Below are 26055 nucleotides of genomic sequence, written 5' to 3' on the forward strand. Positions count from 1 at the left end.
AAAAAAAAAAAAAAAGAATAACATCTTAATGAAAATTCGATATCGATATTTCGAATCTCGAGGTATGCCTCGAATAATTAAATGCATCCAATCGTCTCGTTCGGAAAGTTCTCGACCCAACGTGCCCATTTCCTAATCGTTGCGATATTTTTATTCGTTCTGTCTCACTCTCTCTCTCTCTCTCTCTCTCTCTCTCTCTCTCTCTCTCTCTCTCTTCCTTTCACTCCCTCCCTTTCTCTCCTCCTCTCTACCCTCATTTTTCTCTTGTGCTCTCTATTTTCATTAACTATCTTAAGTCTCTGCTTTAACTAGTCTAACGCGTATTACATTATCATATTTTACATAAAATCGTTTTTTTTTGCCTAGTGGTCTCTTTTTCCCCCTCGCTTTTCTCCACCGATTGGCTCTCCTCGAGCCAATATATACCCCTCGTTTCCCCCTCGGTGATATTTTTACATACGTAAGGAGGTTACGGCCCTTATCAATCGTTGATGGAAAATTCCGGGGTAGGGGTGAGGGAGTGGGGGAGGGGGAGAAACGCAGCTGCCTCGACCAAGTAATAGAGGAACAGTGTCGACGGTGGGAGAGAATCGAGACGACGACGTCGACGACGACGATGACGACGACCGGTCACCTCACGGGGTCGATGATAATTCCTCCGCCGGCGAGTGAATTACGATATTTATTCCGGTCGCGCGACACGATCGATCGTTCTCGAATTGTCCCGGTAGACGCGTAAAAATACGAGGAAATTTTCGACCGAGACGTTCGACGCTAATATATATCGCCCGCTGCGAGCTTCTCGTTTCTGGCGTCGTTAGACCTGTTTTCGCTCGCAACTTTGCGTGCCCCGTATTTTCCAACAACGTCTGACAAAAGATTTCGGCCCTCCATCCGAATAACAACGACGACGACGACGACGATGACGTGTGTTTTTCCCTTCCATCGTCGCCGAAAGGAAGAAAATTCACCGAGGACGGGTAACGATGTTCGGGCGTTAAGCGTGCGATGCATCGAAGTGTCGGATTCGATCGATCGATCGATCGATCGATCAAGAAATCTCGAATCGCGTCCATCGTTTTCGAATCCTTTGAGAGAAAAATTCCGAATATTACACTTTTCGCTTTCGAGCTTCGTTTCCACGGTATGGGACACGAAGGTTGTAGGAAATATTCAGACGCGTTTCGAGATTGCGTTGTTTCCAAATGTACTTCTTCTCGCGACGTTTAACCCCGCGTTTCCTTCTTTTCTCTCCTTTTTATCTTTTTTTTTTTTTTTTGCATACATATACATAGACGTATCGATCTAGAAGATTCCCGAGTGTTTCAACCCTTCACGCGACGTCCTTTATCGAGACCCTGGGCTCTTTGGTATTGTTCTCCCGTAGAGAGACTCCGAAAAGTGCGACCTTCGAATGCTCTTCTCACTGCTTCTTCTCCGGTTTTCTTTTCTCTTCTCTCTTTTTTCTTTCTGTCTCTGCCTCTCTCTCTCTCTCTCTCTCTCTCTCTCTCTATCACTCTCATTCTTTCTCTCTCTCTCTCTCTCTCTCCCGTTCTCCATCGGTGGTTCGCGATCTTTCGAGGTCAAGCACCACTTCTGAATCACGAGCGTCACTCGAACGCTTCTTCTGCCTTCCCGATATGAAACTGAAGGGGTTCGGGACAGGCAAGAATCCGCCATAACTCTTTCCCTTGCACACTCTCGTGCGTTCACCTCTATCTCTCCGTTTTCCTTTCACACGCGCGTTTCGATACACGGAAACACATGCATACAAACACACGATACCATATGCTCTCTCCTTTTCATCTTCTCATCCTCCTCCTCTCTTTCTCTCTTTTTCTATCTCTCTCTTTCTCTCTCGCGGATAAAATTTCTATAGAGACACAAGGCACGTGTCGTAACGCGACATTTCTTCCTTTCTTTTCTTTTCTTTTCTTTTCTTTTCTTTTCTTTTTTTCTATTTTCTGGAGAAATAACAGCAGTGACGACGATAAAAGTAGAAGAGGAAGAATCGAGGGAGGAAATAGAGCAAAAAAAATCGTGTTTGAGAAGAAACTCGTCGAGGTATGAATGTAGAAACGGAAGAAGAGAAAGAAGAAGGTACGAATGCCCGGTTACCAAAAGAAAAAAAAAAAAAAAAAAAAAAAAAAATTGATTTTTCTTTTTTTTTTGCAACCTGTTTCCTACAATACAAGAGGACTCGTTCTAATGCCCGACAACAACGGTTCACCGAAAAAAAAAAAATATATATATAAATATATATATGTATATCAGCGCATAGATTCGCTCTCTCCTTTTCTTTCTTTTTTTTTTTTTTTTTTTTTTTTTTNTTTTTTTTGTTTTTTTTCTCATTTTCTTTCTCGTTTTCCCCTGCTCAATGTTCTCGTCGTGAATTTCGCTGCGTAATTCGTTTCGCAGTTGTTGGATCTCGCAGTTGCGTGCGTGTGTGTGTGTATGTGTGCGTATGCGTGTGTGTATGTGCGTGTATCCCGAGATCGATCGCGTTTATAATTAATATAATAATAATCGCCTCCTCGTTTCGTTATTTGGTCGCGCGTTGGCCCTCTCACGGCATTCTTCTCGTGGGCTCTCGTCTTTTCGACCGGTTCTAATTCTAAGCCCGAGTGAACCGAGTTCGAGTTTTTTTAGAAAAGGGTCTACTCAGAATGGAAGGGCCCCGCGCGATTATCGCTAGCAGTAGTACGAGGTCGATAGTCCCAGCTTGCAGGAAAACGGCGCCCTACGCCGGTTGTACACACTTCCGGTGCTGATGACGTCCTTCGTCTCGCACCGCAGACCCGTGAAGCCTTCCGCGCATCTGTAATTAGGAAAAAGAAGAGTAAAAAAAAAAAAAAAAAAATTAGCGTTGTCAAAATCAATTTTTGTTTTCTTTCGTTGTCTTGTTTCCATGATTCGATGATTTCAGGAATAGGGGAGGGGAGGGGAGGAGGAAGAGAAGAGAAGGGAGGGAAAATTCGGCGCGGAAAAAATTCCCGCTATTTATTCGGCAAATTTTGGTGGCGCGAGCCAGCAGACGAGGGGAGGGGAGATTCGAGGCAGAGACAGCTCGATGCGTGCGTCCAAGACGTTTCTTTGGAAAAATAATGTTATGCCGACGTGGTCGTATTTATAGCACGGTTAACTAACCGCGGCGAGACGTACGAACGCTTGGTAGACGTGTCGTTTGCGGCACTCGCGTGTTCGCAAGCCAGAAGCGGAGGGTCATCACCGTAGAATCAGAAATGTCCGCCCGGCTGCTAAACGATTTTACGCGTGTTTCTTCGTAATTGCATACCTTCCCTCGAAACGCGGAATTTTCATTTAAAGGAATACAAAGATTTTTCCCATCCGAGTCGAACATCTCCCGATTACAGCCACGTTTCCAGGAATATTCTGTTTGGAACGAGGGGGGGGGGGGAAAAAATTCTATCCTACAATGGAATTTGAAGGGGAAATGGTACATGGCGAGAGAACGGTCGGGTCCAAGAATCGTAGATTGTCCCATTGATACGATCCTGGGGGAAATCAAAGGGGAAGCATCTCTAGCCCGCGTGCACTTCCCGCGACCCGCCCGTGCGATCAAGCATATTTTCGTCCCCGACAAATTTCCTACGTCCAAATCCTATTTCTGTTTCGCGTGCATAGATAAAAATCTAGATTTTCCTTCCACCATCGAATCGTTCGATTTCGACTCGAACGGAAAAAGAGAGGGAGAGAAAGAGAGAGGGAGAGAAAGAGAGAGAGAGAGACAGAGAGAAATAAAGAAAAACGGGAGTAGAGAGAGAGAGAGAGAGAGAGAAAAAAAGAAATGGAAGTTTCTCACAGCGGTATGTATGTCTACCGTGAAAATTTGTCGCGCGTCGGATACGCGTTTAAAGGTGTATTAAAAAACTGACAGGGGACACATGCTACGGCCCGTAAACGCGATAAATATTGGCGAAACAGAACGACTTGTTTGCATATTCGGCCGAGGAACGATCCGTGCACCGAGATTTTGTAATAAACTTTGCCGAACGATTCTCGCGATTTTAACGACGGCTATCCGTGACAATCTCGCGGTGAAACGGCATTCCTTCCGTCTCCCCTCCCTCCTTTTCCCTTTTCCGACTCCCTGTCCTTCCCCTCTTCCTCCTCCTCTCCCTCCCCTCTCCTCCCTCTCCTCCCTTTTTTTTTTTTTTTATTCCGTCTTCGTTCGAGCGGCACCCTCGCGAATTTACGAGGACCACGCACTAAATATACTTGGCGGCAGATTTACCGTTGGACAAACCAGAAACAGCACCGGAGATAGTGCAATTTACTGTACCATTCACTTGAACCCATTAACGCTCGCCGAGGTAACTTCGAACACGTAATTGGCTTTCCATTGAGATTTATCGTAATCATGCGTGTTTACCGGAGCGAGTGGTAGCTCTCTTTTACAACGAGGAGTACAACGTTTGCGAATAAACTCGTCGCGGTGACTTTGCCGGGGCGGAAAAGCGCACAATGGATCCCCCCCCCCCTCCCATCCTCCGCCTCTCTTGTTGGAAATTTTACCCCGTAGAAACGGAGGGAGGGAGGAAGGGAGGGAAAGGCCTCTGTTCTCCGCTGTATTCGTTGACGATTTTGGGAGGGGAGGGGAGGGGAGTCCTCCTCTCTTTTCCTCTCTCTCTCTCTCTCTCTCTCCTCGACTCCTTTTCTCGACGCGAGCTTTCTGTGTATACGCAATCCGAATAATTTTCCATCGAGATTAACGCGTACAAGTTTCGTTAAAATAACGAGGGTGTGTCCGATTCGAAACGCCAGGCTTCGAAACGGGTTAAAATAAACGGAATAATTCGGAGGACGGGGGGGGTGGGGCGCGCGCGCGCGCGTTAATTAATAATTTTCGAGCGTCGGTGACGACGGATATCGGACGACGGCGGGGATACAGGTGGAAACGAAAAACGTTAAGCGCGACGTACGACCGACAGCGGTCGTTAAAATCTGATTTTTCTGAATGACGGATTTTATGGGGACGCGATTTCTCGGTTGAGCGTAAAACTCGCGATAGCGCGGTGTATCCCAGGCTCGATAACACTTCCGCGACGAGTACGTTACAAGTGCGTGCTGCAATATTTATACGCGCTTCTCTACGCCGCGTCGTAAAAAACGTAATGGTAAATTAAAGTTCCTCGTTACGTGGACGTCGTAAAAGTTGCTCTTACGGGGAACCGATTGTTCGCCTATGCTTGTCGTTTGATCTTTGGTAATTACCATTTATCGATTATCCTAGGTAGTTGCGATTTAAAGAAGAATAATCGTGGAAGTAATAGCGGCCATGAGTAGGTAACTATGAAATACCGTAAAACGCAATCTTGCAAATTAAGCTTCTACAACGTCGTCGTGTGACTTCGAAGTCACGTATCCATGTATCTATATTTTCTTCTCGTAATTTCTATTTCTAAATTTCTTAATTAGAGACTATATAATCTTTTTTCTTTTCTTTTCTTTTCTTTCTTTTTTTTTTTTTTTTTTTTTTTTTTACAAAAACAGAAACAAAAATTGGATTATAATCCGTAACGATGATCCTGAATCGATTCTTTTAGGGAAAGATAGGAGAATTTCCCCTTTTTTTAGGAGAATTTCTCTTCTCGTTTATTGTTCTCGCGTCTCTGGTAACGATAGACGGTGTCAGACTCTCCTTAATTCCCCTTTTTTCCACGATGGTGGACAACGAAACCCTTTCCCACCTCTACCTACCAAAACTGTCAAACTTTGGAGAGGAATAAGAAATTAGAGAGGCGAACGTCAAAGCGGATACTTTGCGAGAGTCGATCGCTTTAAGAGTGAATCCTTTATTAGGGGAAAAATTGTTCGTAAAGTTTCTCGCTCTTCCTTTCGTTTCTTCTCACCTCTGCCTGCCAAAAGGGGATGGAACTTTTGTTTTTGAGCACGAGACGTGGAAAATAAAAATAAAATTCATCGGGAAATTTTTTTCCTCCCCTCCCCATAATAATCCGGATAATTAGCGAATCAGGAACGCGTCGAAGAAATCGTGAAATTATTCTGCCTCTTATTAACGAGCCTCGAGATTTTATTATCCTATTCGTCAAAACCGGATTTCTTAATCCACCGAGTTATTTAGAAATTAACGATTTCTCGAATCGTTTTACTGTTGACGATAAACCGTAAACCAACACGGAAAGGGGCAACACGTCCTAGCCACGGGTCAGCCGATACCCGGCCGGAATGGGTGAGGGGGTGTACGTATACTATATTACGATCGCAAAAATTAAAAGTACCTTTTTATACGGGCGGGCCAGGGATGCGAAACAGCCAGGTTTTAGAAAACTCGATCTCGGTTGGCTGTGTGTGGCGGTCCGAAATAGGGAAAGGGATGAAAGAGGGTGGCGGCGGTGGTGGTAGTGGTGGTTTTTCTCCGGTATTAATTCCCATATATGCCGCGAGCGAGCCTCGGCCCGTAACTACACCGGAAGCTGTGTATACGGTCGGGGTACGGTCGAAAGAAACTTTTTTGCGGTTTACTTAATTTAATAACGCTGCCGCGGTACGCAATTTCAAAGATAACACTTTAAATGGGCGGGGATACCACTCTCCCTCTTTCCTACTCGCGTTCCAACCCCCCCCCCCTCCCTCTTTCTTTGCACGCTTACCGCGTTCTTTTCTTCCCTCTCGCGCGCCTCGCCTCTCTCCCGCGCATCCTCCTCCTCCTCCTTCCATCACCTTTTTTATCACCTTCCGTCCTCTTCTTTTCCCCTCCCTGCTCCGCACCGCCTGTGTTTCTCGGCCCTGTGTGCCTGTCCGTTCCTCTTTCAAATTATTCGAGCGTGTGTGTACGTAGGAACGCATGCGCGTTCCTATCCCCGCTATTCGTGTCTCTGAACGCGTATAGAGAACGACTCCGGCAATAACGTAGCGTACTTTATTTCGAAACAGTCTCTACTAGCAGCCACGCGGGGGCTTAGCCGGCGAGCCTTTCCTCTTCTCTTGCGTTCTCGTTGCCCCTCGCCAACCTAACCACCCTGGGATAGTGGATAGCTTCCCGCGAGCGAAACTGGGTTATACTCTCCATACTGCTCGGCCGAGTGTGCAACGTGTGCATCCTATGCACGCCTGCCACACCGATTCCTCGGGTGCGAACGTTACGTTTCTCAACCTTACTCTTCCCCTCTCCCTTCCTCGTGGGCCGCACACACCGCTGTTCAACCGAAAACGGTCGAGGCGTCCGGTTACGACTTGTATATAAATATAACATACGACTTGTATATAAATATTGTATCGCGATACGTAAGTTAAGTAGTTATTTATCCTAGACGATTAGATTGTATACAAACGTACGTACGATGATTTCACGATCTCAGTTTCAAAAGGAATTCCGTCTCGAGAGGTAATATTGCTCGAAGAAGATTGGATCGAAGGAGCGAAATCGTTTCTCCATTTGATAAATCGACGATTCGAAGTAGACGGGTGGATCGATTCGTTACCCCTTTAATCCGGTGTCTTTCAACGCGCGACCCTTCTCTCTCTCTCTCATGATATATGGCCATTACGGGGTTAATCGTGGCCCAAGTAATTAGCGCAAACTTGCCTGCTCGACAGCTGCCTCCACGAAATTTGCGGTCAAAAGGATCGGGGTCTCCTGCACGGGGCGCATTCGTAATATCTCGATCCTTGGACCGCAATCGCGTGAACGAAAACCGTTAATCGTTAATCCTCTCGTCGTTTTATCGACACGATTATATACAATCGTGTCTGGACGAAATCGCATCGATTCGACGAAAAAGCGTCCATGGTGGAAAGAAAACGAGGAGCAAGAGATACGTTTCGAGATCTGGGCCGTATCGAAAGAGCCCATGGTGGAAAGAAAACGAGGAGCAAGAGAGATACGTTTCGAGATAGGAAGTTAGCGACTCTTGCAAGTAGCAGCCCCGAAAGAAGCACGTGATTTATATATCACGTGAGGAGGTCACGTGAAATGGTCTACCATGGTTGGACGAATAGTTGCCGGCCGTTATAAGTAGATTTATGCCGAACCATAACCTTCGGACGTGGTATATGGGAAGGATAAGTGGATGGAATGGGTTGAGAGGGTTGGAGAGGAGGGAGAGAGAAAGAGAGAGAGAGAGAGAGAGAGAGAGAGAGAGAGAGAGAGAGAAAGCAAGGGATGACTGGTGGGTCAGGAGGGAAAAGCCTGATGTCCCGAAGGGTGCCAGCTGGCGGGACAGGTTACTGTCTGGGAAATTGGGACGGTGGCTAGAGCGTTCGTTCGTTCAACCCTCGATCATTTCCCATCCGTTGCGTCCCGTTAACAGCGGGAAAATGCTCGAATACCGTAGTGATCTCTGCGATCGAGGTTGCATGGGTAACCTCATGAGTCTTACTCATATCTTGGCGAGGCCGAACCTCAAATTTGTTGGAACTCGGGATAAGCGATTGGACGAATTTGAAGATTTTCACAAATTCGAGAAGATAATTCTCGTTCCCTATTTTGAGGACAATTTTGGAAAGGATTTCGAAAGGAGGAAAACCGGATCGATTACGCTCGTCGAAGGAGCGAAACAGCTGTAACTGTAATTTTTCAACTTCGGCCAGGAGTGGCTCTGCGTCGAGAGGGTGCACTTTTCCACCACTTGGAAAGTATATATATATATATAGTCGAGAAAGTTTCGTTCAACTTGGCCGGTGTACATTCAATAAAACGAACGGGGGAAGGAAAAATTGCGAATGTGCTCGCGAATAAAAGCAATTCGGCAAAGGAATAAGGTTCCTCCTAAGCGTGTGTAAAGGCGGGAGGCGAAAATTTTACGATCGTCGACTTACGATCCGTTCCTCCCCTCTCCTCCCCGCCTCGGTGTCTGCCGAACCTCCGAAACGGAGGAGCTCTCGATCCTCCTCTAATTAATTAGGGAAGCGTTTAATTAAGCGAAACGGTCGAATTTCTCTACGAGCCGGTCCCCGGGTAAGTAAACCTTTAAGAATCGGCGCGAGGTAACGTAATTAGTCCCGGATCTATATCCCCGGTTTTCGGTTCCGCCGAAATTAATTTAATCGCGACGCGCGAGTTTCGCACGCAACCAACCAAGTTTCCTCTCCTCGCTCGCATCGTTTCGATGGCCTCGCGATGGAAGCGAGGGGAGCAATACGGACTACGAATAAAACAGCTTGACATCGGTTGGGGGTTGGGAGCGGCGGTGAATTAAATCGACGTCGATGCCTGTTCGTTCGTTCGTTCGTTCGTTGTTCGTTCCGTTCGAACGCCCGTAATTATTAATAATTATTTAATCGGGGTATTCGATGACGCGAGTCAGCGAACGCGCATCCCCGTTACACGCTATTTCACGGCCTGCTCGCTGCTCCGTCACTGATTTGCGGTCACGGTCGGTCGACGGCATCGTTCGCGATTTCGTAATATTTATATTCGAGGGGCGGGGGAGGAAGAGGAGGAGGAGGAGGAGGAGGAGGGAGGATCAGGGAACCGATTAATTACTTCGAATGGGCGGTCGTGAATGGTCGAAATCCGGCGGTAATCCAGCGTTGAAAAATCGGCGCGCGGATACATAGGAAAGCACTTGAATCGGATTGGAGCTGGCTGCGTCGGGTCGTTTGATTAAGTTTCCGTTTATTACCCCTCTCTCCCCTCCCCCGCCGTGGACGACATCGCGTCGAACTTCCCCTCATCCTCCCTCTCCCCACCCCTTCCTCTCATTATTATTCATTTTCCCGATCAGTGGTCGACTTGCATCGGATGCGCCGCAGGGGGGTTGAATACCGATTCCGGTTAATTTAGTAACACGAATTACATTTCGTCTTTTCGTATTACAAACCGATTATTTCCACAAACGTTGCGCGTTCACTTTCAAAAATATATATATATATATATTATCCTTACTTTTCGCGATTGTTAACGTTAATTTTAGGTTCGCGCGTTTAATGGAACGAATGAACTCTCTTCCATTATCCGTCTCTTCTATCATAATATAAAACCAATTTGAAATTCAAATTAAAATATTAAAATTCAAATCAAAATATTCGAATTTAAATTTAAATGATCAAATGCGAGAGTAATCGTGAAATAATGTGCAGGGAGGGGAGGGATTCTAAATTGGAGGAATTGTTATTTTGGTTTTTAATGGACGGAGGAGTGAGGCAAGGGGAGAGGAGGGCGCGATTTATATTTTTCGGCCGCGGTTCGACCGTTCATTGGCGTTCATTTTGAGAAGCCAGTTGGCCGCGCAAGGGGCGCGCCGCGCTTTGCTTTGGACAGCTCTATTTCCTTAAACGACGGTTCGAGGTAGTTCCACGGGGTGGAAATGTCACGCAGCCCGCAGCCCGCGACCCTCTCCTATCCCCTCCCTCTCCTTCTCCTCGGCTCAACTTCCGCCTCTACATGTGTTGGCCACATATGTCACCGAAACTAACTTTTCCAACCTCGCTCCCCTACATAACCTTCCTCACACATTTCGCCCCCGGAGAGAATCGCGCCGACCGATCGCTGGGTCAACATTTCCACCCCTGCGAGTTATATATCTTCACCCTTTCACGAGATATTGATAAAATCGTGGACGCCTCTGTTTACCTTTCTCCTCGTAAACTAGACGCTTTCGCTAATTACACGTATCTCGTATGGATGGGGGCGTTCGCTTTTAACATAATTTACAAGCACGTTCGACGATGACGAGGGAACGTAACGGTTGTAGTTGCGGTTGGAATAATAATAAACGGAAATAATATCAACGGAAACGGAGAGGAGGAGAATAAATCGATCGATAAATTCGACAATCTATTCGACGTTTATAAAAGTTACGTTTTACGTGGGTCTTCTGGTCAAATTGCAGATTGGCACGATCCACGCACGAGTAAGATGAATAAAGAAATAAATTATCAGAGCAGAAATATACGTATACGATATATAGAAAGCTCGAGGCACGCGATATATATATATATGGGGAAGGGAGATATATACTTTTCAAAGTCTTTGGTTCTCTCGTCCCCGGATATTACCATTTAAAAGCTGATCCCTCGATTGTTTTCTTCGATGGCGAAGTTTCGATATCGATTGGAGGAAGAGGGGGAATCTCTTTTCAATCTATTTTAGATTTGCAACGTGTATGCATAATTCATAATGGTGAGCGCGGGGAGGGGGACTTGTTATTCAAAGCCAATCCGGATGCCGATTTAATACTTCGCCAGTTTGTCCGTGATAATTCAATCGTTGAATCGGGCGTATCTCTTAATGCTTAGGTTTCGGTACGCAACATCTGCAGTACGTATTAATCAGAGGAGCCATTAGTCAACGTTTCGCGTATAAAACGCGGACCAACAACGATCCGGACCGATGCGCCTTAATTAATTAAGTTTGTAGCAATATCGTCTTCCCCGATACTCGGGGCTCGCCCTCACGTTTTGTCCTTTGTTTTCGCGACACGTTTTCTCATCGTTTTGCCACTCCCCCTCCCCCTGTCTTTTCCTCCGTTTCGAATCCTTTAAAGTCGAATTTTTTTCCTCTTGGAAACACGGAAGTCGGTTCGAAACGATGAAAATTTCAAGTAATAATATAACTTTATTTAAAGGAACGTTTATTCGTAGCTTTAATCGCAGCTATAATCGATCCGCTCCTCTCGTTTAATCTCGCCCGTTCGATGTTAACTACGGTTATTCGAATTCGCTTTGAATAATATATTATTCAAATAACTTATCGAAGTGAACTTTTCTATTCTTAGCTCCGATCGTTGGAAATTTGCACATCTCTGCCTGAGAATACGCGATGAGAAATAAATAAATCCTCGGCTTCCCTTAGTTAATTCGCGCTTAAGGCGGATTTAATTGCGCGATGATCGCGCGGAAATTTACGACGGAATTGTTTTTTAATTTTTGCGACGAGATTATTATATCCCCCCCTCCTTCCCTCCCTCCCGTACGTTAATAAATTCTCATCCGGTTGACGGTCGAGATAAATAAATATCGCGCTCGTGGTCGCGATCTCTCTCGATGGTACTCTCGAATCTATCCTTTTTTTCTTTTTTTTCTGGAAACGAACGGTTATTTTTTAGAGGCTGCGACGCGATTCCTTCTCGATTTACGATCTTCGACTCCGTTCAAAATTGAATTGAAAAAGAAAAAAGGGGGAAGAAAAAAGAAATGATATTCGCGTGTGACGATCTACGCTGGAATCTACGAAAACACTCGCGTCCGGCGCCTGACTTTATCGAGATTTTTATCTCGACGTTTGGAAACGATCGAAAAGGATAACGTGAAACGCCGAAATCCGATTGGCAGGGGAGGATCGATCGCGCGATATAACGTTTTAGATCATCCTCGTTCACCCGCTTTTATTACAGCGCGAACAGATTTGTTTCGATTCCAACTATCACCGCCGGACAGACGTAATTTCGACGATAAATTTTGCATCTCGAAAGAGAGAAAGATTCTCTTTCCATTTCGATCGGCCGAGGTCCAGGCCACCGACCTGTCTCTTTTTCCGCTTTCATCCCCCTCTCCGTTCACTCTCACTGTCTTCCGGAAAAATTTATTCCCTTCTCTCGCCGATTGCTCGTCGCTTCCGTTTTCCCAGTCGTTCGTCGAAAGGAAAAAATCTGTTTCTACGCTCGATCGGGTGCCGCGTATCGACTTCTCTTTATCGTCCTCTTATATTTTCAACCATTCAAAGAAAAAAAAAAAAAAAAAAAANAAAAGAAAAAAAAAAAGACCATCGCGTTTCGATGTTTCGTGCGGATTTTTCTGATTCAGGTTTTTTTTTTTTATTCCTTTTCCTCTCGATTATCTTTCATCGGTGCTGGAAAATGGCTGGAGAGAGAGGTCACGATAATTCGGCATCGATATAATAATTTAGCCCAAGTCGGACAAGCAAGTCGGTGGAGAAAGCGCCGATTTTAAAGCGCGAGGTGTAAATCTACGTTTAACGTCGAGCGTGCCTGTATAAATCAAGCGCGAAGAAAACGATCGTTGGACGATAATCCGATGGATTAGTAACGGTTCGGTCAGTATCAGCCGATAATTTCCATCCGTTGAGAAAAGAGGAACGCGGGAGAAGACTCGGTATTTTTTCTTTTTTTTTTCCATTTTTCTTTTCTTTTTTTTCGCGGACTTTCGCGCCGCCCCCCCCGTTGGAAAGAATACAATTTACGCTCCCGTGTAAAACGATACGCGCGTGTATCTACGTTATACAAAAGTTCTTTCCCCCTCCCCCATCTCTCGTAATTCTTAATTAAATTGCAACACGTTGAAATCAAATCAGGAAGATGGAAAAATAAAAAGGCGACGAGAAGCGGGAGCTTTTTTTTCTTCTCATTTCTTTTTTTTTTTTTTTTTTTCCCCCAAGCTTCTAACGAACCAATTAGACTTTTTTAAACGAATCGGTAACAACCAATCATTTTTTTTCCTTTTTTTTTTTTTTTTTCTTAGACATCTTCGAGCGAAAAAGGAATATATATTTTTCGCTCGAATAATTTTTCCATCCACATTTTTTTCGTTGGGCGACGAAAAGATGGGTGTAACGAAACATGATCGCGGAGAAGAAAATGGAGACATCGCGCGGAGATCATCGACGGCAACGGTGCGTACCGATCGTTGCCGTTGCGCCAGTGGCGCATTTATGATAATGGAATATTGAACAGTATCGCGAGGAAAATAACGCGGTACAAAGGGTTCGAGCGTGCGTTAACGCAGCGGCTGCTTTGAATTTATTAAAATCCAAGCGAAACGCGTACCAACCGTTGTCGTCGTTACGGAACGTCGCGATCGCGATAATAATAATAATAATGATAATAATAATAATAATAATAATATCATCACCGATATCGATAAAGTCCGAGCAAAAACGGGTGAAAACAGGTTTCGTAAATATTGCCCGACGAATAATGGAGCTCGCGATCGATTCCTTTTTTTTCTCTCTCTTTCTCTTTTCTTTTAAAGGGATACGAACGGTTTTTCCGAGGGGAAAACATTCCGATAATTACTGTCGTCGTCTGGTGTTGAAAAGCCAGGGGCCAACGTTCATTATGGGGATTGAATCGCGGGGCGAAAATTCACCGAGACTCGAGAATAGGTGAGGTGTCGACGACGACGACGACGACGACCACGACGCGTCAGACAGGAGGGGTCGCGACGAAAGCAGAAAGGGGGAGGGAGGGAGGGAGGAGGAAGTCGAAGACTCGAGAAAAATAGAATCGTTTCCCTCCTTTTCCTCGACGCCCCGCCATTGGGCCAGGTGTATCTTTTTGGCGGTGCGATGAGATTTTTGGCTCGTGATCAAGTCTCTGAATGTTTTGGCTAGCCGTGGCCACGGTACCGTCTTGTCTGCCGTGCTACCGCGCCGCGAGAAAAAAAGCTTGATCCGAGCTTCCGCGCGACCGAAGAAGAGAGAGAGAGAGAAAGAGAGAGAGAGAGAGAGAGAGAGAGGGGAGGGGGAGTCCAAGTTTTATTTTCTCCTCTCGCGCAAAAGGGGAGAGACCAGGATCGTAGCGAGAGACGAAGACACCTTGGCTTTGTGGCTTTGAGAATCGATAGATCCGTATATATTGGTCGAGGGTCGCGCGTTTCTCGCTCGTAAATTCGCTGATTTCGGCCGGACCGAAATCATCGACGCGGCCGCGGCTCCTCTCCGCTCAGGATTTTAATTTCGCCCTGCCCCTGGTTATGTTATTTATTTTTCTGTCTCGCGGAGAGATCGATACGGGCTGTAATGCCGGCCGACGTTTTTCCACGACGCAATAAAATTTCCCCCCACCCGTCCTCCCCCCATCTGCGCCGCGTGGTGGGGAAAAAATTCTCCTCGAATATTCCCCCTCCATCGCCTCCGTTTCGACCTTCCGATTCTTTTCTCCTTTCCTTTGGAAAACCACTTTGGAAGATCATGGAATGGAAAATAAATATCGACATTTTTCTTTTTCCTTTTTTTAACGAACAACAATTACAAACATTGCGGGGAAAAAGGTTGCGATATCGGAGGGCAGGGATACATTTTATCGTACGCGATAAGAGAGAGATTTTGGACAATGGAACGACTAGATCGTTAGAGTCGTAGTCCGTAAAGGAGGAGGAACGAGAAGAGGAACGAAAGCCTTATTTTGTCTTGGCGAGGAGACACGTTCAGACGTGGGGCGTAACGCGTCCTCTTCCCTCCCTCCCTCCCCCCTCTCCCGTTCGTCGTCCCGCCGTATATTTTCGTCCCCGTCGGTGACGTGGAAACGCACGGATACCGATTTGCCAGAGTTTTACGTGTCAAAACGCGTTATCGTATTGGTTGCCGGCGTTTCTCACGCCCTTCTCGCCCCATTTTCCATAACGGCTGCTGCCATTCTCGCGGAACCCGATTCCGGCGAGAGTGTCGGCGACACGCGTCGCCCGAGAATTTTCTCTAGGCGAGGCGTCTAGGATCGGCTAAGTGGATCCGGTTAGGGGCTGCATCGAGTGGGTTACCGAAACGCCATTCACCGTTGACGTTTCGATTTGCTTTCTCCCCTCTCCTCCATCCCTCCTTTCCTCCTCTTCCCTCGTTTCTCTTCCCTGCCTGCGGTATACAATGCTGGCGGTAATACGGTGTAACGGTGGTGAATGGGTGGGTGGCGTTTCTTTGCAGGGCGAAATGGGTTGGTGGAACGTCGATATAGATCGGAAGGGAGGGGGGGGGGTCGGTTGGCGTGATTCGCGAGAATTTTTTAAAAGTCAACAACGAACCAACGAACGAACGCATACACGCGGCGACGATGAAAGGGAATGCGGGCAAAAAAGAAAAGAAAAACGGAAGAAAGAAGGAGGAAGAGGGAGAGGAAAAGAGAGGAATTACAAAAATTTCTGCGTTTTAACGCGCGAGCACCGGCCCGGTTAATGAAGACTGTAACCTAAATGCAAATAGGTGACCGACAACTGTTTAGCAATGTATATGGATGAGTATGGAAGTTTGCTTTGGCTGGCATGAATATGGAGATGATAGTTTAATTATATGTGACGAGTTGGCGTGTTGTTCGGGTGTTTGGGGCGTAAAGGGATCCTCGCTATTTGGACGCTTATGCGCGTCGCGCTTTTATTAATTTCATCCCCATTGGACGGTTGACGAGATATATACAGTGTGGATTGGAACCGTATCGCGGTTGTGAGCCGGGCTAGGAGGGGAGTGGGTGAAAATGCCCGGTAAATTTCGCGAACGACACAAAGAGAGAATTCAATATTGCATGGGACGCGGGGCCCTGGGGGGGGGGGTCGGTGTTGCCGAAGCTTCGAGCCAAGTAAAGGTATCGCGTAACGTCATTAAGAGTCGCAAAGATAATCCTGCACCCCTTTGAAAGGAATATGCACAGGTGCCGGCTTAGTTGCAGCTAATGTTCGCTTCTCTCCCCTCCTTCTCCCCTCTCCCCTCTATTTGCGTATGCTGCTCGGCTAAATAAATCATTATCAGAGGAGGAGGAGAGCGAGGGGGAGGGGGGAAAGAGTTAGAGAGATAGAAAGAGAGATAGAAAGGGGGAGGGGAAAGGCACTCTTTGAATAATACAGCGTGGCACGGCGAGAGGGTGGACGGCTGGATTTTAGGTGGCTTAGCGGTGTAACGGAGCACGCGAGCACCGAGGACGACGCGCCGGTGGTTTTCGTGGATTAATTGCCCATTCATAAGCCACCCCTTTGGACCGCGCAAAACCTTGCCTCTCGTCGAACCGACCTACGCTACGATGTAAAGATTGAAAAGACCTACCTAGCGACAGATTCAAAATTCCCTTCGATCTCGACGTCGTTTCTCAACCTTGTTATTAGATTTCGCCAATCCAAATCCATGTTTAATGTAATTGAAAATTGACGCGGAGATTCGAAGATTCTTTTTCTTCCCTTCCCCGTCTTTTCGAGAGTCCAACCTTACGAAGATTGGAAAATTGTTCGGGAATAAAGGGGCGTCGAACACTAGCCCATCGCTACACCCTTAACGCCCTAACGAAGATACGAAAAAAGTAACATCCTTGGGGATGAATTATTAGGTTGCAGTGAACCAGCAGCCATTTAACTTTTCATGGGAAACGATTCATTCTTTAACGAGGTTCAGCTATCTCGAGGAGGTAAAAGGAAACGCGGTCTTTTTAAACGTGGCGATCTTGTCTCTCCTCCTCCCTCTCCTCCCCCCTTCCTTCCGGTTTTTTCGGCCGAGGGTTTCGAGATTTCAGCTTAAACCGAGGCTTTCAACGCTCGTCGCGTGGTGTAACGTACCGTCAAATCAGCTTAACGGAAACCACCACTTTTCGCTCGTCGATCGAGTTGCAAAGAGGGAATAAAAGAGAAAGGGAAAGAAAAAAAAAAAGATCTTTTTAAAGTTGGGAGAGAATGCAAACTTATCGCGCGAATGGATTGCGGTAGAAACGTTTCGCAAACTAAGTCGGAATTTCTATGGCTTCGCAAATCCGTGTCGCAGCGACGATAAAACAACTTTCTTTTCTGCGGCAATATTTTTTATATCCGAGACGTGGGAGAAATTTATGGGGAGCGGAGCACGAAAGATTGATCTTGAGACAAGGGCAAGCGCGTTTCCTTGGAGGGGTGCTTCGTGTCGCGTGAACGATATTTACACGAGGTTCGATACAGAGGGGGAGGACGCGATAACGAGTCGTGCGTAGGGTTCGATGAAAATTTTCATAATCGTTTATTCGATTCGCCCGTTGCAACGAAATGCCCAATCTCGTCTCGTTATCGTCGTTATTTTCTAATTTATTCAACGTCGAACGATGGAGTTGGAACGATCGCGAAATTCGTACAAAGGAGGTCGATTACTTTAACAACGAACCCGGGGGATAATTGGTTTCGAGTACGTACGGAAGCTATTGCAAATTCCCCCGGCTCTTCTTCGAAAATTACAACCCGATTCTGCCCGCGATACGCGAGGCGAGATACCCAACTGCACTCCCGTTTATAAGAATTTAAATTAAATCGCCGACAAACGTTCGTTAATTGTTAATTGAAACCGTCTTTGTGTAGCTTTGCTCCGAGAGTATTTACGTGGTCCTCATAAAAGTCGCTGGAACTTGTATGCAAATATATCGTACACACAATGGAGAGATCGCAAGACGATGCAGAGCACTTCCGTTATCGCGTAGTATCGGTCATCCTTTAAATTAACCGTTGCATCGTAGATAGGGGTTGAAAACACCGAACCTCTCTCTCTTTCTCTCTCTCTCTCTCTCTGTCTTTTCTTCGTCTCGCGTCTCTTCTCTCGAGACATTCTCCCGACTATTCGATTACGAAGGGGTGGTGGTGTTGGCGCATTAACTCGGTCAGGGAGGCGCGTTCCGCGGTTCTCCGGAAACGCGCGTTCCTCCGCCGCGTCTGAGAGGACCAAGGGTATCTCTGATCGTTCCTCCCCGGCAGTAAACCGTCTGCCGGTGACACGGTGAATTTAGTCGGCACTCGGAATAGACAATAAGCTAGCGGTTTCGGAGCGGTGGTCGTGGAAAATTGGGGCCTCGTATTTTCGCTGCTTTAGGTGATCGCGGCAGACCAACTATTTGCTGGTTAAATACCGCGGGGCAAACTGGACCGTTCGTCTCCTCCTCCTCTTTTCTCGTGAGAATCGTGCTCGATTTACGATATTTGGATATCCTCGAGGAAGAAAGGAAGGAAGGAAGGAAGAAAGGAGGAGGAGGAGGAGATTAAAAAAGTCGAGGTTTCTCGAAAAGTCACGGGAAACGAATGGTCGATCGCATTCCACCAGAGTTCGAACTATGCCAAACTAATCGGCGATCGGTCTCGAACGGTTCTCGGCTCGTGGTCCGAATGTTAAATGTCCTTTCCCCGAACACGTCGAGTCGAGGCACCGCGTTATGTCTTGCGGTCGTCGAGGTATTCTGACTTCTCGTTCGAGAAACTCTCTCATCGCGTTCCACCACGGATAAACCCTGGTTACGATTTCGTGCTTGCGTTTCGTTCTCCCCCCCGCGTTTATTCGCGAAAACGTTGTTTGTCGATCCACGTTGGTGGATCGAATGTGTCGCTGTGGAATCGCTGCGGAATATTTGTGAAACGGAAATAAAAAAAAAAAAAGAAAACGAATCGAGATTCGATTAAATCGAATTTCGAAATAACGGGTACACGCGAGATACTTTAATTGTTCCCGTCTTTCCCGTTCGTCGTTTCCGTAAATTGCGATAATATTATTATACGAATAGAAATTTAAAGAGGGGTATCGTTGATGGAATTTTGATACCCGAACTCGATATCCCTTTTCCCGCATTCGACGTAATCTTCCCTCCGTGGTTATTTTCCCTTTTAAAAAGATCCACCTAACCCGTAATTTTCATCGTCTTTATTAACGAACCTTTTCAACGCGAGCGCGAACGGAATCCGGTGGTAAAGGGGAACGAAAAGCCGGGAGCCGTGGCTGTGCAAGCCGCGGCGCTAGTTTCCATCGGTTTTAATTTAACGCCTACATGAAATTCAAACGAAAACTTCAATTTAAATGTATAGGTATGCTATTTTTCTTTCAACGTTAAGCGGGATTTCGAGTTCTATTAAGACGTCCGAGGCTGCACGCTGCAAAAAAAAAAAAAAAAAAGAAAAAAAAAAAAAAGAAAAAGGCTGCTGCTCCTTGATTTTTATTCCCTTCCCTCTTTTTCCCCACCCTCCACCATTTTTTTTTCTCTCGACATTCCACTCAAAATGCCCGTTCAAAATCTTGCGTATCTTCTGCGGGGAAGCGGGGAGGGGAACGTATTATAAACCGTCGCGTTAACGTAATGCAAACTAACAGCGTCGTATTAGATGTGACAACGCTCAGTCACTGTCCTCTCCTCCCCCTCCCCCCGTTTTTTTCTCCTTGGGGCGCGTGAAAAATGCCGGCTAAGCAAAACTCTGGAAACGCGCTCTTTACGCGGCGCCTACTACCCGCTACGTCCATCCATTATTTTAACCTTCCAGTCACTGCTTTTACCCCCTCCCCCTCCCCCGTTCTCTACACTTTCGTCCCGCACGATGCGCCAGACAAGCGCAAGACAAATCAGTCGCATCAATCTTTATTTTATTTTTATTTTTATTTTTATTTTTTTTTCCCCCTCGCTTCAAAATCTGCGAAACGTCATCCCTCTCTCGATATTATTACGCTCGGCGATGTTCGAAGGATGGGGAAAAAAAAAAAAAAAAAAAGGAAAAAATCTCGAGAGAATAAACCGCGTTTATGATTTCTCCTCCTTCGATGAAATCCACTCGTTACTCTTTTTACTTATCGGAAACTTATACGCTCGATGTTATTATCGGAACGAGGGAAGAAATATTACGATTCGAGTTCGCGAAGAAAGTTGTACAATCAAGGGAAAAAAAAAATCATTGAATAAATTTTTAAGAAAAGAAAAAAAAAAAAAGAAGAAATCGAAGAGGATAGAGTTACGCCACCGTTACACAAAACGTCGACTTCGTTACATTCACTCGGTCGAAAAAATCAACTCGAGAGAATATCGCGCGGCCTCGTATCGAAAATTCTCGCCGAGATAGGGGCGGCGACCTTGCTCGAAACTGGAGTACATTTTCATATAAAAGCTTTCCGTTAAAATAACGAGCGTCTAAAAAGGAGGAATTCGTATCCGGGGAGGGAGACGAGAGAGATTGGGTGGTGAGAGCTCGCGTGGACGGCACACCGGCTGCACACCGCTTTGTGCGACACAGCTTTTGTGCGTATGCAGGCCGAGATTCGAGCGTCCGTTCGCGTATATGGGCCAGGGTTATACCAGGGAAACGGGAGAAAAAAAAGAAAGAAAGAAAAAAAAAGGTGTGAGAGGTCGGCGAAGCACTGGATATTAGAGGGTGCTTTATTCTTCCATTTTTTCCTCCCCTCTCTGTTTCTTTCTCTCTTTCTCTCGCTCCTTCTTCCCGTTCCTAACGGGCTGCTGCCACCTCCTGGCAGACAGGCCGTTACGTACCTGTTCGTTCCGCTTTAACGTCCCCGTTTTTATCTAACCTTATCTGCCGCGAACGGCGCTGCTATCGTCGCGCGAGTCCAACTTTTCACCTCGCGTCGAATTATCGCCGTTGAATTCTCACAATTCACCCTGTTCCCAACCTCTTATTATATACCCAGTAGAAATATTCCAGTTTCAAATATTTTCTCGATGATACATCACTCTCTCGTTTATCGTTCGCTCGATTCGTCTCTCAATTACTAATAGTTGTCAGACCTAATAGGTCTGATGGTGTTGGATTACGGAATATATTTCTTTATTTCATCTCGTTGCCTCGTTCTGTTCTAGTTCGAATCGCTTCGAGAACGGTGAGCGGAGAGAAGAAAGGGGTGGAGTGGTGTTTCTCTTGGATATCTTGGATGGGGAAAATGCCTCGTCTGGAATCACAGGTCGTACGTACAGGTGGAGGGCGGGAATTGAATGGATCGCGCGAGGGTTCGGGATGAAGTGTCTCCCGGCGAGATTTACGAGCATCCACCCCGTGGCGGTGGGCGAGGGCGAAAGCTTCGCATCAGCTGTGTATTTTGGCGAAGCGCCGCTGCGAGGTTCCCGTCGCGAAAGGGATCGGTGATGATTGGAAAGGGTGGATCGAGGGGTGGATCGCGGAGTGGGACTCGGTCGCGATAAACTGGATGTTCGATTCGGTCGCGATACTTTAAACTGGGTCATCGACCTTGCCAGCCTATCCCCCAACTTCTCTCTCCCTCTCTTTCTCTCTCTCGATCCAGACGATTCTTTTCAACCTGGTTAAATCTTTCCATCCAGTTGGCCGTTTAACGCCACTTTTTCGAGTTTATCGGGAATCACCGAGTCGCCGGAGACAGTTTATTCCACGGGAAGACGACTCATTGGAAATCTATAAATCGGGGGATTGCCGAGATACGAGCCGTGATTTATTATCACGAAAGGAGGGGAAGGAGCGCAGCGGCGGGGTTTCGTGCCACTCGGTTCGACTCGAGGATCATTTCGAGGAAGGAATTCGATTTATTAGGCGCGGAAACGCGGCGCGGAGACGCGGCTTCCGTCCAAGTGTACGACACGCCCTTTATCACTCACAGCGACCTAGTAACAACCGGGTATATATCGTGGGGCCGGCGAAGCGAAATATTCGTGTTTATGGAATATTTTCCCTCTTCCATCTCGCGCGGGGGCAACTCATTTTCCACGGTCGCACGAATAATAGAATACGTACACGTACGAATCTGTTTGCGCCCCAGTTGGTTGCATGCGAGTAGACAATGCTCGGTGTACGCTCATTTGTCCATTGTCCATTCTTTCCGACGGTCGTTCCTTTTTTTCTTTTTTTCTTTTTTTTTCCACCCCTCCCTTTTCCCTCCCTCGACCCGTGTTCCTCCTGGGGACGACCTGATTCCTCGATAAAGCCAATAAACCCTCGTCAACCGATGGCAGCGCGGTGCTCGCATCGGGACCCGTCCACGGACCACAGTGTTTCCCTTTGCTCTCTCTGTCTTTCCTCCGTCGCTCGCCCTTTCTCTCTCTCTCTCTCTCTCTCTCTCCACCTCTCGGCTCACTTTTATTCGCGTATCAGCTCCGTCCTCCGAATTTATTTAACGAGCGGCTAATCAACGTCAAAGCGCACCGACAAAAAGGCCATTGTCGTCGGCCGCCCCGATTTTCCCCTTTCTCTCTCTCTCTCTCTCTCTCTCTCTCTCTCCAACGCGCTCTCTCGTCTCGGGAAGAGACTTGTGCTCTGCTCGTCGCTTCGGCTTCTCCTCGTTACGCGTACGAGGAAACGGCGGAAAGTTGGCCGCGTCGTTGGAATAATAGCGATAGGGTTCGCGGAAGCGAAAGGTCTCTCCTCTCGTTTCGTTGAAATTACCGAGTCGAGTGTTTGCCGGAATCGAGGGAAATGTTGGCCGGATGAGTGTTTGCTTTGATATTGGCCAACTTTTTCCAACCCAGCTTCCACTCTCTTTCCCTCTTTTCTCCGTCTGTGATTTTTAACACCGAACTAGAAGTAATTCGACGGGGGGAGAAAGGAGGAACAACGTGTTCCTTCGCGATTGATCGGCCGGCTAATTCCGCGGAGCTATGCGCGCCGATCATCGGAAGCGGGGAACTTTTTTAATTAAACCTATGCGGAGGGGGAAGGAGGAGCAGGAGGAGGGATGGATGACCCCCGTGGGGGTGCGGGCTGTGCCACTTGGGAAATTTAATTTTCGAAAGAACCGATGAAATCGCGCCAAGGCGGAGGAAAATTCGGCCTGGATACGAGTTCTTGCATGCAGATGAAACGTGGAAACCTGCCTCTCCTTTCCAAAGTGGAAAGGAATTTTTCATGAAAAATGGACTCGACCCCGCGTTCCCTTATTTTCACCCTCTCCCCTCCAGAATTCAGTGTTTCGTTCCCTACTTTTCTTCGATCAAAACCGTTTCGATCCCTTTCTTGAAGAGGAAAATCGGGAATCTGTTCGAGACGACGAAGAAACTACTTTTAAGCGCGTGAACAATTGTAATTGCCGAGTGAAATTGGCCGTTATAATTATTCCCACGGAGAGAATAAACAGTTTGATTATCAGGAGTCTAATCAGTTAAGAGGAACAAGTTCTCCCTTTTCCCGGAAAAGGTGGAAAAGTCGATGTGATAGAAAGAAGAATAGGACGAGAGAGAGAGAGGAAGGAAAAGGTGGAGAGAATGGAATATAAGAGGAACGAGAGCGAGGTGGTCCCTTTAATGGATGGGTCGGAGGTCGGTCGTAAGGGATGGGCGGACGGAAAAAGAGAAGGAGTGGAATTGGAGATTGGAGCGTGAAGCTGAGAGGAGAAAGGAAAGAGAGGAGGAGGTCAGTAGACTCGACGAGCTGTCTGGCGAGCTGCACGAAATCGGCAACAAACATGCCGCGAAAAACCTCCCCCTCCCAATCTCATCCGCTGCGAGCGGGCGGATAGAGGTGTCGGTGGAAAAGAGGGTAACAAGAAGCGAAACTCAATTTCGACCGGCTCCGCACCATCTCTCCGCCTCTTGCGAGGAGAGCGCAAGGGAAAAGCGTTTCGCAGTCGTTTGTTTCGATATTTTCAATCTTGTATCGTTCTAGACAGACGCGCGAGAAGCATAGCCTTAACTTTATCTCGATCTCCCCTTTTACGCATCATATATCACATGATATAATTCGAACAACCGATGATCTCCCGTTGTGTCCGGAATATATCATATTTATATATATAGAGGATAGGATTAGACAAGGAGAGGACGTTCGATTTAATTATAATTATGCGGAAACGAAACGGATCGATGCTAGCGCTCACCTGCATGCTGGTTCACCGACGGTCTCGAAAAACAGGCAGGTACCACCGTTCATGCAAAAGTCTCCAGCTATCGGGCACGGCTGCTCCTGCCTCGGCCAGGCCGCCGTCGCTGTAACAAAATCGGAGAAAAGAAGATATTCATCAACGTTCGAATTCGCGTAAATATTATACTCTCTCTCTCTCTCTCTCTCTCTCTCTTTTTATTTCGTTCCATTCGTTCCATTTTCCACGCGTCGTTCGACTTCCACCCTTGAGATTATGTACGGGCGTGCACCCTCGCGCGGATAAATCGACCGGTGTCGAAGCTTTGTTGCGCGCCGTGAAAGAAAATGATATTCGCATTCGCGACAGCGGGTTCCACGATCCGTCGTGGATCCGACGGAGGCGAGACCGCGCGCATTTTCATTTCAATCGGCCCGCGCGCGGATTAGTCTTTGGTATGCAAATGCGACGGGTGGCAAGAAGGAGGAAAGCCGAGGAGGACAGCCCCGGGAAAACAGCTGGATTCGAACGAACGGGAGCGTTGGAACGTCCCTTTCGCCACTTTTCCACCGCCAACTTTCAACCGGGATCGTCGACGCGCTCGCATCGTGGCGGATTTCAATTCTTCTACGCTTGCCGTTTACGCTGCATTCGAAACGGCATAACCATCTTTATCCCTTTTTATCCCGATTCTTCATCGCTGGGAGGGGGGAATAATCCATCGGGAGTATTATCCTATAAATTTCTCGGCGTACGCTACGTAATATCGCAGCCGGCTGCAATTCCTCACTGTCGTTTGCCGTTGTTCAAACTGTAATGCATAATGAATCCGGCCGCTATCTCGCGCCCCGTAAACACCGATTAATCATTTCTCGATCTAGCAAAGGAAACCGTCCCGACAACGTATTTACCACTTTTCAAAGAATAACAAGAAAAAGGAGAAGCGTTAATTCTTCGAAATTCCCTGGGAAGAGACAGAGAGAGAGAGAGAGAGAGAGAGAGAGAGAGAGCAAAGAGAGCCGAAGTAGAATAAGAAAAAGGAGAAGCGTTAATTTTTCGACTTGGAAATTCCCTCTTCCCCGTATGGGACCAATCATTTCTCCGCTTTCAAAACTTTGAATTTTGAGCAACAGGGGAAGAGACAGAGAGAGAAAGAGAGAGAGAGAGAGAGAGAGAGAGAGAGAGCAAAGAGAGCCGAAGTAGAATAAGAAAAAGGAGAAGCGTTAATTTTTCGACTTGGAAATTCCCTGTTCCCCGTATGGGAACCAATCCTTTCTCCGCTTTCAAAGCTTTGAATTTTGGATTCGTCCGTGACAGGAACGCGCAGAGATGAGTTTGAAAGAGCAGTTTGAGCAACGGGGGAAGAGAAAGAGATAGAGAGATAGAAAGAGCAAAGAGAGCCAAAGTAGAATAAGAAAAAGGAGAAGCGTTAATTTTTCGACTTGGAAATTCCCTGTTCCCCGTATGGGACCAAACGTTGCAATCCTTTCTCCGCTTTCAAAGCTTTGAATTTTGGATTCGTCCGTGACAGGAACGCGCAGAGATGAGTTTGAAAGAGCAGTTTGAGAGAGAGAGAGAGAGAGAGCAAAAAGAGCCGTTGGTACAGAGGGTAGAGCGGGCCGGTGGTGCGATGTATTAAAAATCGTATAACGAGTTTGAAAGCGGGCAGACGAGGCGGGCAGAGCGGAGAGTAATAGCGGGCGAAGCGGAGAGATGCGGCGATGAGGCTGCGAGCGCGTACACCATTATTACACTCGGATTAGTACTCGACCATTCGGTTGGTCCCGGTATTACCAGGCGCAGCTTCAACTTCGAAAAGCTCTCGAGCAGGTTGTACAGGTCTGGGCTTTATCCTACCCCGCTTTTTCACCCACCTACCCGCCGCC

The 26055-nt window shown here is 46.9% G+C and overlaps 1 protein-coding gene across 3 annotated transcripts in view; it reads right to left on the reverse strand.

Moving 5' to 3' along the window:
- LOC122711934 overlaps positions 1–26055 on the reverse strand; it is a 197224-nt gene that overhangs the window by 17456 nt on the left and 153713 nt on the right. For 2 of the 3 annotated variants that reach the window (XR_006346231.1, XM_043931130.1), the window contains exons 4-5: positions 24188–24296; positions 2760–2818 (exon numbers count right to left, since the gene is read on the reverse strand). Coding sequence is in view for 2 of the 3 variants with exons in the window: in XM_043931130.1 (XP_043787065.1) it covers positions 2760–2818; positions 24188–24296 (168 nt within the window). In the remaining variant the exon portion in view is untranslated. Of the gene's footprint in view, positions 1–2339; positions 2819–24187; positions 24297–26055 lie in introns of those variants that run through there. The other variant, XM_043931129.1, reaches the window with a different exon arrangement.

This window comes from Apis laboriosa, unplaced genomic scaffold (genome assembly GCF_014066325.1).
Source record: "Apis laboriosa isolate Shangri-la unplaced genomic scaffold, ASM1406632v1 scaffold18_cov149, whole genome shotgun sequence".
Lineage (NCBI taxonomy): Eukaryota > Metazoa > Arthropoda > Insecta > Hymenoptera > Apidae > Apis > Apis laboriosa.